Genomic DNA, 14577 nt, shown 5'->3' with positions numbered 1-14577 from the left:
AGTTTGAGAGCAAGAATTGCAGTGGTGGAGACAGCCTGGCTTTGGAGACCATTTCTGCCCTCCTTGTTGATTCTTTGAAATGTGTTGTCTGGTTCCCAGGAGCCCCCTGTAACTTTTGACACAACCTCTCCATCAGCCACCCCAGATCTTTCTCCATCTGTGTGTGCCCAGCTGACAGATGTCTCTTTCCACAAACTACTGTATTGAAACCCTTCTCCCTACAAGGCAGATTTTGTGCGTGTGTGTGTTCTGCAGACACCCTCTCAGTGCCTCATAAAAAAACCTACATAAATTCAGATAAACACAGAAAATATAATGGCTACAGTTGGGTAAATAGCAAATATTCTCAACAGTCTGTGTGCCAACACAGACACTGCTTTGGCCACAGAAATATTTACAGTCCACACCATAAATCCTTGTTTGCTAAATTTCAGTGCTGCACAAGTCCCCAGACCTGGATTGGACAAGCAGAGGAATGTATGTGTGTCTGTATGTATGTAGCCAGGGCTGCACAGCAATTATTGTGCTCTCCTTCATGCTCAGCCCATCTAATCCTCTCTGTGTGTATGAATGTGCTTCCTAAATCTTTGGGGGATGGCTTGAAAATATATTGGAATAAGCAACCTGTGGGAACAATATCTTGGAAAACCATCTTTTTTAATGTGAATCATATGCTATTCCTCAATCTGCTAATAAAAATACCCAATATAGACTCTGAGTGCATCTGAAACTATCTAATTGCCTGCTAAAACTGCACATTGAGATGTTTCCCTTTTTTTTTTTTTTTTTTTTTTTTTTTCCCATGTGAAAGAACTTTGTGACTTTGAAAGAGTGGAACTATTTGGACATCTCAGGAACATAATAAAGCCTCTGTGCAGGGAGAACTGGCAGGACTGGCACATACCTAAACCCAAGGTGGAGGAAATGCTTGCTGCCCAGTTTGGTCATTGCTTTCCTGGCCAAGTCATCCAAGTTTCTGGATCCTTCATCATTCACTGCCACCGACAGGATCATGCCATTTGCAACTCTCCCCAAATACTGAGCCAGGCGGACACTTTCCTCTTTTGCTCTGTAGGTATCAAACCTGAAATGATCCAAAACACCCATAAACATTTACTGCAGCATTCACCACACCTTTATGTACTGAAAAGCAAGTGCTCTAAAGAAAGTACTCTTTTGTATTGCTCACTGTGTATTACCCTGCTGCAAAAGCACTTGTCTAGCAGGGTGTGTTAGGGGGTTCTGTTAAGCCAAATTGATTAAACTCTAATTGACAAACTGCAAGGTGTAACTCTGCTCACTCTGAGGTTTTGGAGATGGCTGGTCTAGGAGGAATTGCACAGACATGCAATTGCACCCATTTAAACAAGATGCTGGAATGTGTGTGTTTGAGCTTGCTGAGATGCTGTCCCCAGCCTGTTCCCCACGATCATCATATCCAGGCAGCCAGAGGGTCACTCACCGATCTGAATGGACCACTGCCCCTGTCTTTGGGTCAATAACATGGACAATGACACCTCGGTGGCCCCAGCTCCTCTCAAAGTAATATCCACCTTCTTCCATGCCACCAGGATGGAGAGTCTTGTTTAAGAAAGTCCAGGACAGCTTTTTCTTCCCATGGATCTCAAGAGTGCCACCTTTGCTGACTCCAAGGTACTTCCGTCCAAAGTAAGGATTTGGCTGGCTGCCGTCATCCGCTCTAAAGCAGGGAGGGAGGAAAGGGACCAGGTTTGGGTTTGTTCTGAGTCAAGGAACCTCTCTCCTTGTGCTGCTGAGACCCAAGGAGAGAAGGCTCAAAGTGTGCTGTGCATTTCTTTCAGGTATTCCAAGAATCAGGAGCTGCCCATTTAAAAAAATAGTAGCAGCTACCAAGGACTAAAAGCAATTGGGAACATAGCTTATGCATGCTATATTCATTATATCCAGGCCAGAGGAGGCCTGGAGCCCAGACTGAATGGCATATCTGTGGTTTTGAATTCTGGAGACAGGCAAGACCCTAACCAGGAGCTAAGAGGTCCAGTGGTTATTAAATATTAATTTAGCATCCTTGAAATTTTAAGAGATCCTGTACCAATCTGCAAGACATAAACATATTATCCTTCAGTTCACAACTCCCATATGGAAAGAAAGGAGGTTTAGAGAGGAGAACTTTTAGACAAAAACAACTCCTCAGGATTTAAGCCTATTCTGGAAAATCAGTTTGAGTTGTGGGAAGGTGCATACTGATTCTCTAGCATGCCCAAACACCCCAGTGTTCATATCCAGTAGAAGAGAAAAAATCCCAAACCTGCATCAATTTTTGTGGGCCGTTTAAGTTGTTTTAAAAGTTACTGAACTTTCCCCAGAGCACTGATGATAAGTACACCTGAGAACATGTCATTTTAAGGAACATTTTCATTCCCTGACATGGAAGAGAGATGCCAGAAAGTTCTAAGGTAGTATTTTATCATGCATACATACCGCCCATATAAGATGATGGCCACATTGCCTTGGTAAGGGCACAGCTCACTGCCAATGTGCAGCTCTCCATCATTTTCAATGAGTATGTGTCTTGTGCGTAGAGTGATGGGCTGCACATCGTCTTTGATCACCAGTTTTCCTAAGCAGAAAAGGTTATGATATTTGCTTTATCACCCAGCAGCTCATGTGAGGTTGTGGTATCATTGTGCTAAGCCCAGTGCTGAGCTGTCATCTCAGTTTTTGAAAAATTCTCTTCATACACCCCAAAACATCTCTCAATACAAATCCTGAAAACATTGGTTTCTATTCAGTCCAGGTTCTGAAGAGTGCAAATAAGATTTACATGGAAGAGGACCCATTCAAAACTGAGACAGAAATCTAGAGTTAAGATGAATGAAAGCTATTCATGCCAGCAACACTATGGCTCTGTCCTTGGAGACAAAGAGGGGTATAAGCATCTGCCCTGTCCTGAGGCCCTGATAACACAACTACTGCAGTTTGATGCTGTCAGGCAAGCGGTTTGGTAAAAGAAATGTTTTTGAAGCAGAAGTTTGCAGAAGTAGAACTGGTAATTACACTGAGCTACTTGTGTAAATTCTCAGACAGAACAGCAATTACCCTGGTCACAATGGCTAAAGAATCTCAGCACCTCAGCTGCCACCCAGCCCTGTACTGAGGTAAAGCTGGGCTTGCCCAGTCACCACCCCCTTCTCAGCAAGAAGCAAGAAGCTCTCCCAGCACAATCCCCAGGGATTTAAACAGTCCCAGTGGAGAGCAGAGTGCAGGCAGCCTTGGCAGCAGCAGGTTTTACCTCCATCAGTGATGTGGATGGAGTGCACAGTGGCAGAAGAAGAGAGCAGCAGCTTCCTGCCCTTGCGGATTTCAACGCGGTTTTCTTCGTTGTGACCCGGGTTCCAGACTTCTAACTCGGGCTCTCTGTCAGGACATGTGACAGCTGCTTCTGCTGGGCAAAGATGGAGAGAGAGGACAATCAGTGCTTGTCTGGAGGGAGACAGGAAGCTCTGCACCTGGGCATCTTTACAGTATCCTTCAGCATCAGCCTCTTGGCTCACTCCCTGGAACACAGCAATACCTCAGTGCACCAGGGCACATGTGGGTCACGACCAAAAGAAAACAAACAACAGCTTGAGCTGTATGGTTTTCTGTTTTCTGGAAGAATGGAAAAACCCAAAGCAAAGGAGCCTTGCAGGGGATGCAGTTTCTAGAAAACTACTGAAGAGGGACTTTCACTGAGCCCTTCCTGCAGTGACATGTAGCTCTGTTCATACCATCTATACACAAAGCCCAGGGAAAGTGTTGATAAAAAGATAAAACTATTACCTTTAAAAATGCCCCCAAGAACCTGCTTTGTTTAATATAAAAATGTTAAAATATGTTTGCATTATATATTTTCCCTGGAGATAAAAAAAGAGACCAAACTAACATGGAAACACCAAGCACCAAGCAATTACCAGCACATCCAGTAACAGAGAGCACCAGGAACCTCACAAGTGTGTCTGGGTTTGTGAGCTTTTCCAGGCAGAGGCAATTAGGATTCATTCACTTTGGGATCACACATTTGCAGTCTCCACACACCAGTTTGATGATGGGCTGCCATGACGTGTTAGTCTGAACAGCTCTCATACCACATGCAAGAGTCTCACGTTGCAACTATTTATTTCAGATAAAATATTTCCCTGGTACAACCTCAGTTGATATGTGAGCCTCTAATCAACAAATATGATATGTCTTACTGTAATCAACAACACTGTGAGTGAGAGTCTCAAGTGTGATGCATATTTTCTGAGGGATAGAACCCTTTCTAATCCTCGGAAGCTGAGGTCAGTGGAAGTTTGAACAATGAGCCCTTTGCCTTCAGAAAGGGCTGGGAGTTCTCACCAGCTCTACAATTTTTGTCCCTTGAAACAAAAGCACCATGGAGAAAAGTACAGGACCAACAAATCAGTGATGATGGGCATGGGATAAACACCTTGACCTCAGCAGGGTTATGTCTCTGAAACTTGGTATAGAAAAGTTGGGTGGGTTTTGCCCCACAGGTACTAATGCCTCCAGGTAATGGAAAGGACAGTGATGTGCATCCAAGCAAGGAAACATTTCCTGCTACTGGTGCAGTCAACAGGCAGTTGTTTTGTGCTGCCACTGTGGAACTTGAAGGACATCTGTAATTCCACTGCAACAAAAACAAAATCTGTCCATCTGCATTCAGTTTGCCCTCACATTCCTCCATCAGCTTCATATCTTAAGAAAACAATAGAATTGGACCAGCCCTGGCTTTAAAGTCTCCAGAGCCCAAATAAATCTCAATTTTCAAGGTGAGTGAGGGATGTTTCCCGTGGGCTGCATAGACCTGTCTCTCTGCAAACTTTTCCCATGTACATGAAGTAAATCAGAGAGGGACAATAATCTACCAGGCTGCAAGTCAGATACAGATAAACATCCAGGACCTGGTTTTGATACCACTGTGCCAGCTGGAAGCTGGAATTGCATTAATATTGTCAGAGGCACTCCCTCTGATTTACAGTAATTGAGAAATATGAGGAGGTGTTTCTGGGTTCCTACCAGAAGCCACACAGAATTAATAAAAGTTAGAAAAGATAAATGTTTCAGACAGGGAATGGGGCTTGCATTGTAAATAGATGTTCAAATAAAGTGCAACACATTGACAACATTTTTTTTTTAAAAAGATCTGTTATTTCCTTGAGAATAAGGATAATAGAAAAAATTTGCTCATGATGAGAAGTGATATAAAACCAAGAGAATCAATTCAAATGTAAAGGTATAATTTATCAATTAAAACTTAATTATCAATTCAAATGTAAAGGATAAAATTTTATTCACTTTTCCATTTACTTGAATATGCTACTATGAAAGGAGCTTCCTGCACTCTCAAAAGATGACTTGTGCCCCCAAGCTCATGGCTTTGAAACAGAGAGGCATACAGGGAAGCCTAAGGGGAAATCAAGAGGAATTTAGGCTGGTGTTTGGGATGACAAACAGCAAAAGTCAACAAACCAGAAGCAGAGGACCCAAATTCCCAATTTCATTAACCAATTTGTAGCAGGAACTTTGCACATCACCAGCATCTGCTGTGCCAATGCCACCATCAGGCTGAGCATCTTCTGCCAGCTGGTCCAGTTACCTTGACAGCTTGATTACTGCCTTCATTGTCATTTTTTGAATAAAAGTGCAAATTCTACCCAGCACAAGGAATTAACTGAATGTTTGCTTCTTGACCAAAAGGGCCTGAGCATGACAATGAGAGGTTGCTTCATGCAGCTGCAGTGTTTGGGGCAAGACATATGGTCTCTTTGTTCCAAACAAATACAAACCTCCAAACTAGCTCTATACAGAATATGTAAATCAAGTTCCCCTTTCCCCCTTCCCTAAAATGCTTAGTAAAAAAACAGCTTGGAAGACACAAAACCCAAGGGACAGGGGTGTCCCAGGCCAGAGCTTTTTGCTTTCCACATCTGGGCTTGAGAAATGCAAGAGAATGCTTGCCTTCACCTCCCTCAGCCACAGCTATTAGACCTGAGGTTTCTTTTGCTATTTCTTTGTGGCAGTTTGTTGGGTTTGTGTTTGGTTTAAGGATGTGTGGCAGAGTCTGAGGCATTGCTGAGGGCACTTTCACCTGCTCAGAAATTTCAGCCTTTGCCACTCCAGCTGCCCTTGACTGGGTATATTGGCACACCAGAAAACTGGTTTCCTCCTGAGGTTTTTCACTCTTTCCTTGACTCTTTTTATACAAAGAGTGAAAAGCTGGTCAGTTTAAACCTATTAAAAATAGCATTACGAACCATGTCCTTTTTCCCCGTGGCAAGAAAACTTACCTGTGCTTACTGAAGAGACTATGAACAGAAAAAACCCCAAACTTCCAGCCAGACACTTGGAGGTAGGTAGAGCCATTCTTCAGGATCTTCAATCCTCTGTATGGACAACTGTGAAAAAAGAATATCAAGAAAATGTCACTATTTTTTTTTTCTCAGCTCATTCACTGCACCAAAAAAAAAAAGAGAGAGAAAGAAGAAGAGGGTGAAAACACCTTTGCACTGATTCAGGAGCAGCCTGAACAGAGCAAGGAGCCATGGGCAGCTCCTCACCCTTTGTTTGGTTTAGGATCAACCCACTCGGGAATCCAAATAGACACTCAGAGAGCAGCCACCAGCTGTAACCAAAAACGCCTTAGGAATGTGGCATAAACACATCCAGTGTCAGGACTCTCCAGGGCTGCATATTCACATGTGCTAGAAAGTAATGAAACACAGCAGAGAGGGCGTTTGCAGAGTGACACATTTTCGTGGAGTAACCTCTCGGCGGCACCTCTCTCCCCCCGAAACACCCGCACATTTTTAGCAGTGGTGTTCTGTGTAACCCCCAGATAAACTGCACTCACACTTCCAACCTGAAGCATGCAGTTTCTTAGATTTCAGATCTGAGAAAATATTGTCTGTGTAGTGTGCCAGCTCAGAATTTTCTTGCAAAACCAAAAGCTGCTTTTGAAACCAGTCTACCTAATGTTGTTTTTGTTTCTTCCGTAGCCAACCCCCAGCAAAAACAAACAAGCAGTGTCATGAAAGTCAAAGTTAGAATTAATGTGATTCTCTCTGGTCTCCAGTGATTGATTCTGCAGCTCTGCCCCGGGCTCATGACAATTTATTGACATGTGTATTCACAGGGAGGCAAGGACACCCACTTCTGTATTCATAAGGCACTGTTTAAAATTCACATGTAGTCCTTGGAGTCTTTAGGTTTTATCATATAAGCCAGTGTCTGGGGAATATCAAAGACATTTATTTGTAGCTGTCATGTCACATCCCACTGCTGATACTGGATAAATGTATGCATCACACAGTTTAGTTCAACACACAAAAAAAACACTGAAAAACAATTCCAGGGTACCCCAATTTCTTTAGGTCAAAAGCAAATGCTATTTTCCATGTCACTTGTTAAACAACAACAAAAACAACAACAAAAACAACAACAAAAACACAAGAAAGAGAATGGAAGAAGCCAGGATTTATTCTGGAGCAAATTTGGTAGTGTATATGTAAAACACATCTGTACTGTTCATAAAGGTGCCACAGCTCCAAGTACAATGACAGGTTCAAAACACATGTAATCCAATGATTGCAGTAAAAATAGCACTAGGAGCAGATTTTACAGGAAATATTTTGCCAGGGAAATGTTTGTTTGCCTTGGTAGAGTGTATTTGACAGCCCTGAGCTCTGGAAACAGCAGAGACTCGGGCTTGGTGGAGTCTATCAGGTGCTGAAATGCTGTTAGAGAGCAGTGGAAGAGAGGAATGCACTTAGCAGTGCCATAACTTGGAATGATGCACATTATCAGAGAGCAGCGCCGCCGCCGTGGAATTTGTGCCAGAACCAGGCTGCACGTGTCTGACATTTTAACAGCATTAACCATCAGCTTTGGATAAACCAGAGCTCTTTCAAAGAAACATTATTAGAGGTACACCCAAAGTACAGCAGTCACCATTAAAATGCCAGGATTTATTAGTGATTATTACAGAGCCTGATCTGCAGACCCAGTCGTTAGGCTCTGCTGGAATGATTGAGGAAGAACTAAACAAGAGGTAATGCCACAGGATGGTCATTGCAGATAAACAGCATTTCTCACAGTGTGGACACAACTGTGTGTTAGTGCTCCATAAAGCCAGATTGCAACCAGTGAGGTTTGGTCATAAAATATACTCAGATGATATAAGGTTTCACAGGAATAAAAAGAAGGGACTGTTTTTTTTGACAGTGGCATGCATTTGCTCTCCTATTGCTGTGTAGGTAGCAAAGAAATGTTTTTGTTCTGGCCCATTAAAAGCTCAAAGGAGTTTTTCTGAAACCTTACCTCTGACATAGACCTGTAGCAAACAGGTAGGAGACTACATCAAGAAATTTCTCAGCCTTTGCTTTCTTTAGAGCCAGGAACTAAACAGTACTCACCATCAGGTTGTGGAATATGGCTTCTGATTTTATATCCCTTGTTGCTCACCAGGGACTGCTTCCCTGATTGCATCCATCCTCATCAGCAGAGCTCAAAACAAGCAATCAGACACTGGGAAGACATGTCATTTTCAGAGGCATCAGCTGTGTGCCAGGGCTCCGATGTTTTCACAGTGTCTGATCTGACCCAGTCCAAAGAATATCCTGCTTATTTTGTGGCTGAGGCAGGGTGTTTGATTCAGCTCACAGCGAGCCCGAGTTCACTGCAGTGTTAGTATTAACTGGCACTTGGGTTGGAAAGGCTGGGAGCCAAGAGGGCCAAGAGGATCTCTCTGATTCAGCTCTGACTAACACCGGGCTGGAAAAATGCTGCTTGCAGGATAATCTCAGGAATTTTCCTTCCAAACCTCTCCATTCAGCATCTTCCCCAAATACTGGGTCCAAGCAGTGGCATGTCTGGTTTGATTGTTCACTATAAGAGGAGGAAGAGATAGTGACTCCCCTGGTCTCTGTGATGCAGGAGCAGGCTCAGGAGCAGTTATCTCCTGCCAGGCAGCGCTTTCCTGGCTCAGCTGGGAGCTGAGGGGATACAGCCACACATCCTTGAGCAGGCTCCAGCTCTGATGTAACCACCAGTGTCAACAAATCTCCCTGCAGACTCGGGCTCTCAGAGCACAAGGGCCGTGCAAGTGGCTGCCTAAGCCTCACATCTCCAGCCTTTCTCAAATACCATCTGGGACTTCTCTCTTGGGTGAGAAAAGCTTTTATATCTAGCCATTAAAAGCTGCCTGGCAATGGCAAGAGGGACTCAGATCCTTGGATCTGGCAAGGCAGACTCTCTGAAATGATTCCCAGCTGCTGAACCTTTCCAAAAAGTGAACAATAGCAGCGGACAATGCTAAAAGTGGATGCAGGAAACCATCAGTCTTCAGCTGGCTGTACCAGGTGTCAGCAGCGCTGCTGTACTAGAAAGCACACTGCAGAGAGGAATCCCTTCCAGCCCTCCCCATGGTTTAATGCTGGAGGCAGCACACTGAGGACAATCCTGAGAACAAAACAGTAAAGAAAAGCTCTGAGGAAGCTGGAGCCTCCCATGGTGGGGTCACACAGACACCCTGAATCTGAGGGGTCAGAGCGGAGCTTCCCGGGGTCATTCAGAAATGCACATCATGACTCACCCCCTTGCACAGCTCTGGGCCAACCACCCAAACCTGGCAACAAAATTTTTTAAAGTTACTCCCAATACTGGGTGCTCAGAAGTGCTTTTTTGGCCTGACCTGACGCTCTTTGGAGGATGCACCTTCAGCATCTGCTGGAGACAGCTCCTTTCAGTATGTCAAGCAGGGCATAGTGGGATCATTCACAAACCATTAAAAATGAGGCAAGGACTGGAAAAAAGCAGCAGCTACCTGATCTCTCCTGAAGAAGATGTCGAACAGGGGCAGCAAACATGTGTCTTCTGTTGCTGCTACTGCCCAGTGAAAGAGACCACCAACCTGCCTGGGGGCAAAGTGGGGATCCAGCACCATGCCCAGAGAACAGGGAAGGCTCACAGGGAAAAGAAGCCTTTTACCTGATGGGGAGTGAATTCCTAGCAAACACTAAAGTGCCCCAGGGGCCTTCTCTGCAAGGGAGATGCTCTCAGAGACCCTGAGGGGTCAGTGCCAAGGCCATGGTGCACCAAGCCCAGACCCTCCCACAGCCACTGCTGATGCTGAGGCTGCAGCAGTTTCTGGTCTGAAGCCTTGCTGCATCTTTCCCCATGCATATGCAGGGAGGCCAACCCCGATTAGGGAGCTGATCCTGAGAGAGGGAGGAGCTGTTGAATTCACGCCTCTGCTCCCTTCTTGCTGACACTGCACAGCAGCAGGTCCCCTCGCCCTGCTCGTGGAATTTTGCATTTTAGCCCCAGCTGGGAAGATGGATTTGAGGTGCACGTTTGCTTTTCTGACCTGAGAACACGCCAGCCCTCGCTACAGTGACATACAGAGGGGATTTTCACACACCCAGCCACAGGCACAGCTAAAGCCTTCAGAAAATAAACACACGAATTTCTGGGATTGCTAATGGAAATGCTGCTCAGTCCCAGAGCATGGCAGGGCATAGCTGCCTCTGCTCCACATCTCTTTCTTCAGCTTGCCACCCACACATCAGCTGCTCGTTTTTACTAGCAAGAGGAGGAGGATTAAACTCAGGAACAGACTTTAATTCTCAATGAATCAATACTGGAGTCAAAAGCAACATTCTAACTGTTTTCCCAGTGAACCTTGCTTTCTTATAAATTTATCTAATAACTTTCTCAACAAGAAGGTTCTGCTCACATATTCTGTATAAACATCACTGCAAATTCCTTGGTTCCTTATGTCCATAAAAATAGATTCTGAATAAGAAGCAGAAGTTAGAGGAAATTTTTACAATGAATAAATTAAAGAAAAAGAAGGTGTTTGCTAATTTGTTACAATATTGGCAAGCTATTTTGAGACAGAAATAAAAGGGGGAAAGTAGGGGCTTTAAAGCTATACTTTTTTGAAGAATTTACTGTTTCTTTTTTTTTTTTTTTTTTTTTTTTTCCAGAGGCTTACAGACTTTGAAGAGGAAAGGAAGCAATTTTTGGCTCTGTTTAAAGAAAATCATTTGCAATTCCCATCACTCCACCCATCTGAGGCTGACTGAGTCCCAATTTCACATGCTTTCGAAGTGCTCAGCATTTCACTGAATCAAACCCTCCTCCACCACATGAAGCTTTCAAAGCACCAAAGGAGTGGGAGGCTGAGCCCCATTTGCTGAGGCTCGGGGTGCACTGACTCTGCTGTGCCTGCTGCCAGCCAAACTCTGCCACTGCAGAAATGCCCTGGGGATGACCAGAAAGGCCACGTACCCCAAATGCACAGATGTGCTGGACACACCTGGATTAGCTGTGAGGACACACACAGTCCCTGGGGACCCCAGCACATGCGTGGATACCCTCAGGAAACCCCAGGAGGAATAGAGCAGCTTCCTTCCAACACAAAGCCCATGCAGCACTTACCCCACAGCTTCATTCACACGGGCTCCAGGTGTGTGCCAAGTTAGCAGCAGCCTCTGCAAACATCCCTGTGAATGTCCCTGCAGTCCCTGGAGGAACAGTACCCTCTGCAGAGCGTCCCTGGTCAGAGGGCTCTTTTCCCTCCCAAGGTAAGGAAAGTGAGTGCTGTGGCTGAAGAGGATCACAGCATCCTGAATCCTCTTCAAACTGCTGCTTTTAACTACCCAAATAACTGCATCAGGATGTAAATATTTTTCTTTTTGCTTTTGTGGTACTTCACTGTTTGCATCTGGCTCGTCACGACTCCACGCCTTCCTCTCCAGGACATTTGCCATTTGCTCTCCTTCTGGGGCGGGAGGAGGAATAGAGATTTTTCAGAGGTTTAGGCACATTCCTCTCCTTCCTTCACCAGGCTCTTCCTTTGCCAATTGTTTAGTCTCAGCCTGGGGTTAGAGCTCTGCAAAGTTTTATTGGGATCCAGGGTCTGGACATGTCACAGATTATCAAATAAATCTCCAAGAAGCTAAAAGCTTGCTCTGTAACTACTTGTTCCAGTGCTGGGCTTATGCTTACGAGCCAAACATATCTCCCCCTGTACAGCATCAGAAATCACAACAATTAGGTATTAACAGGAGTTCCAAAGGACTTCAGGGATCTCTCTAGAGGGTCAGTTCCAGCTGCTCAGGCTATTGTTCCATTCTCATCCCCATGATGTCCTATGCATCATGATTTATCTTACCTTTACTGAGCAGCATCACTGATTTCTTCACTCTTTCTGGCAAGCCAGGACCTCTTCCCTGGCCAAACCAACTCTCACCTCTCCCACCTGGTGTGGGGATGGAGCCACAGTTCCCTTTTCTGCCTGTAAACCTTCTGGGTGTCCTCTCAGCCCATATCCAAGGACCATGGCAGAATGGGTGTGATGGAGGCAAGTGTCCCACTCCAGGCATTCAGTCCCCACTCAGAGGCACAAGTCAGCTGGCTGGTGTGTGGATGCCAGAGCAATCACTCACCAGGGAGCAAAAGCCTGGCCAACAAAGCACTGACCTTTCCCTGTAGCAACTTGTTTGGCCATTTCTGAGAATGCCAGAGGAACAACAGGACATCAGTTACACAACCTTCACCTACCTGCTTGAGCAGCCCGTGTTATTCAATGGCAGGGATGATCTGAAATCACCTGTCCCTTCACTGCTGTCACCAAGTAGCATCATGTTCAAACCCAAGTGACTCTTTCATCATTTCAGAGTCACTTTGTGCCTAGCTGCAGTCAGTGAGGTCACCAGTTTTTTTCTCACTTTGCATGTAGATCTGTATTTTTGTCTTTACTTGAAACAGCTGCAGCATAAACATAAAGCAAAGAGAATTAGCCACCAATACTGACAATATTTCCGTCCTCACTGGGAGCCAAAAGTCAACACGAGCATTGCCTGAAAGGAACACAAGAGTTCACCCTAAGCAGCACATACTTTATCCTGGGTTTTATTCCTGTAGGTCCTTAATTAAGTGTTCACATCAGTTAGACAAACATCATTTGATTATTAAACACATTTACAACTCCTTGTTGTGCTCTCTGCTCAGTTTGATTAGAAGACATTGTCATGAGATCACTGCACACTGACCAAGCAGAGGCTGGTGAGTTCACCTAAGATGGCACAGCAGATGGACACCTATTTTAAAAACCAGACACTAATGGATACAAGCAGGAATGAAGGGAGAATTCCTTACCTTTGCTTATGTTTCCCTGGAATTGCTAAATTTCCACGCCAAATTTCATTTGTAGTCCCACAGTTACCACAGAGCAGCTCCTGCCTTTAAAACTCACCTTTGGTACCAAATCACAGATATGTTGAAACACTTCCCCCAGGGAAGGGCAGCACACAGACTGCTCCTGTTCTGCTCTGTAAGGCACTGATTGAAAAATAAAGCTCTACCACAGAGGGCAAGATGAGAATATATTTATTGGTTATAAAATATGCAAGTGAACACCATCAGTTTGGTACAATCTAGTAAAAACAGCAGGTTTTGGTGGTGGTGATGCTGGGCCCTGCCTGGCTGGTGCTCCCCAGCAGTGCCCCAGGGCACCCCAGCCTTTGCAGGGATGTGCTCCAAGCAGGTCTGAGAAAAACCAAATTTTAGCAGCTCAACACTATTATCAGGACACTGATATTCTTTCAGCTTCAAGGGAGAGTAATGCTGAAGAGAAGCAGCTTTCTGATAACCAGCATGAATAAAGACTTTAATCCAGGATGGTTTGGCTTGTTCTTTATAGCCAAGCCTGGCAAAACTCCCTGAAAAACAGACACAAGGAGAGAAGTGACCCTCTGGGTGTGGCAGTTCACTTACCAGCAGCACAGCTTGGGGTCCTTCCGCACATCATGGACATTTCTTAGCCCTTCTTTTCTTTCTTGAATTAAAATTACAGAACATCCAGAAGAGAGAAAGTGGAGGGAAGTGGGAGAGAGCCTCACTGAAACTGTAAACTTGCTGCCTCATGGATCTGCTGGCATTTCAACAAGCCAAGCCAGGTACCCAGATGTCAGTTAGCAGGAATATTGTTTTACTCTTTATTTTTAAATAATACTGGTACTTTTTCTTATTTGACTACCTGAAAATGGTTAGACACTTTGAATCCTTCTTTTATTAGTTTACATCTGTTTCATCCTGTTATGCCTTAACTATCCCTCATGTTGACTCTGCTCTGGTCCTCTGCTGTCCCAAAGTACAAAGGCATTATGTATTCTTCCATTTTAATAATAATGTCTTGTGTTTATATTATGTTTTTCATTGCAAAGACTCCCAAGGCTATTTGCAGCTGGCTGGGTCAAGACTATTCCTGTAAACACTTTTAATTTAAATAAGTTTTAGCAAAACCAGGAAACAAGACCCTAAATCCTGATCCCTCTGGGGTCAGGAGGATTGGGGTTTTTTTGCATTATCCTTGGCAGAAGCAATGTGTGCTTGGGAGAAATGCTCCAGCCTGCCCTGAAATGCAGCTCCCCCAGCACGGAGCAGTCCTGGAGCTGTGAAGTCAAATAGTCCAAATACCTGAAGCAGCAGGAGGAAGCTCGTGGAGCAGAGCATGATTCCCCAGACTGGAAACCAGGGCAGGCACAGGGG

General features: G+C 44.7%; 1 protein-coding gene and 1 pseudogene across 4 annotated transcripts in view; both read right to left on the bottom strand.

The window, feature by feature from the left end:
• CEMIP (cell migration inducing hyaluronidase 1) overlaps positions 1-14577 on the bottom strand; it is a 99616-nt gene that overhangs the window by 42514 nt on the left and 42525 nt on the right. The window contains exons 1-6 of one of the 4 annotated variants that reach the window (XM_030228265.2): positions 12589-12727; positions 6312-6419; positions 3272-3424; positions 2461-2599; positions 1463-1699; positions 905-1084 (exon numbers count right to left, since the gene is read on the bottom strand). In XM_030228265.2, the coding sequence (XP_030084125.1) occupies positions 905-1084; positions 1463-1699; positions 2461-2599; positions 3272-3424; positions 6312-6387 (785 nt within the window). In that variant the 5' untranslated portion in view covers positions 6388-6419; positions 12589-12727. Of the gene's footprint in view, positions 1-904; positions 1085-1462; positions 1700-2460; positions 2600-3271; positions 3425-6311; positions 6420-12588; positions 12728-14577 lie in introns of those variants that run through there. The other 3 variants (XM_050978365.1, XM_018913904.3, XM_009089982.4) reach the window with 3 other exon arrangements.
• Positions 13417-14577, bottom strand: part of LOC103816204 (cell surface hyaluronidase-like) — a 43262-nt pseudogene continuing 42101 nt past the window's right edge.

Source organism: Serinus canaria, chromosome 10 (genome assembly GCF_022539315.1).
Source record: "Serinus canaria isolate serCan28SL12 chromosome 10, serCan2020, whole genome shotgun sequence".
Taxonomy (NCBI): Eukaryota; Metazoa; Chordata; class Aves; order Passeriformes; family Fringillidae; genus Serinus; species Serinus canaria.
Note: the sequence above shows the minus strand (reverse complement) of the source record. Positions and strands in the feature narration are given on the sequence as shown.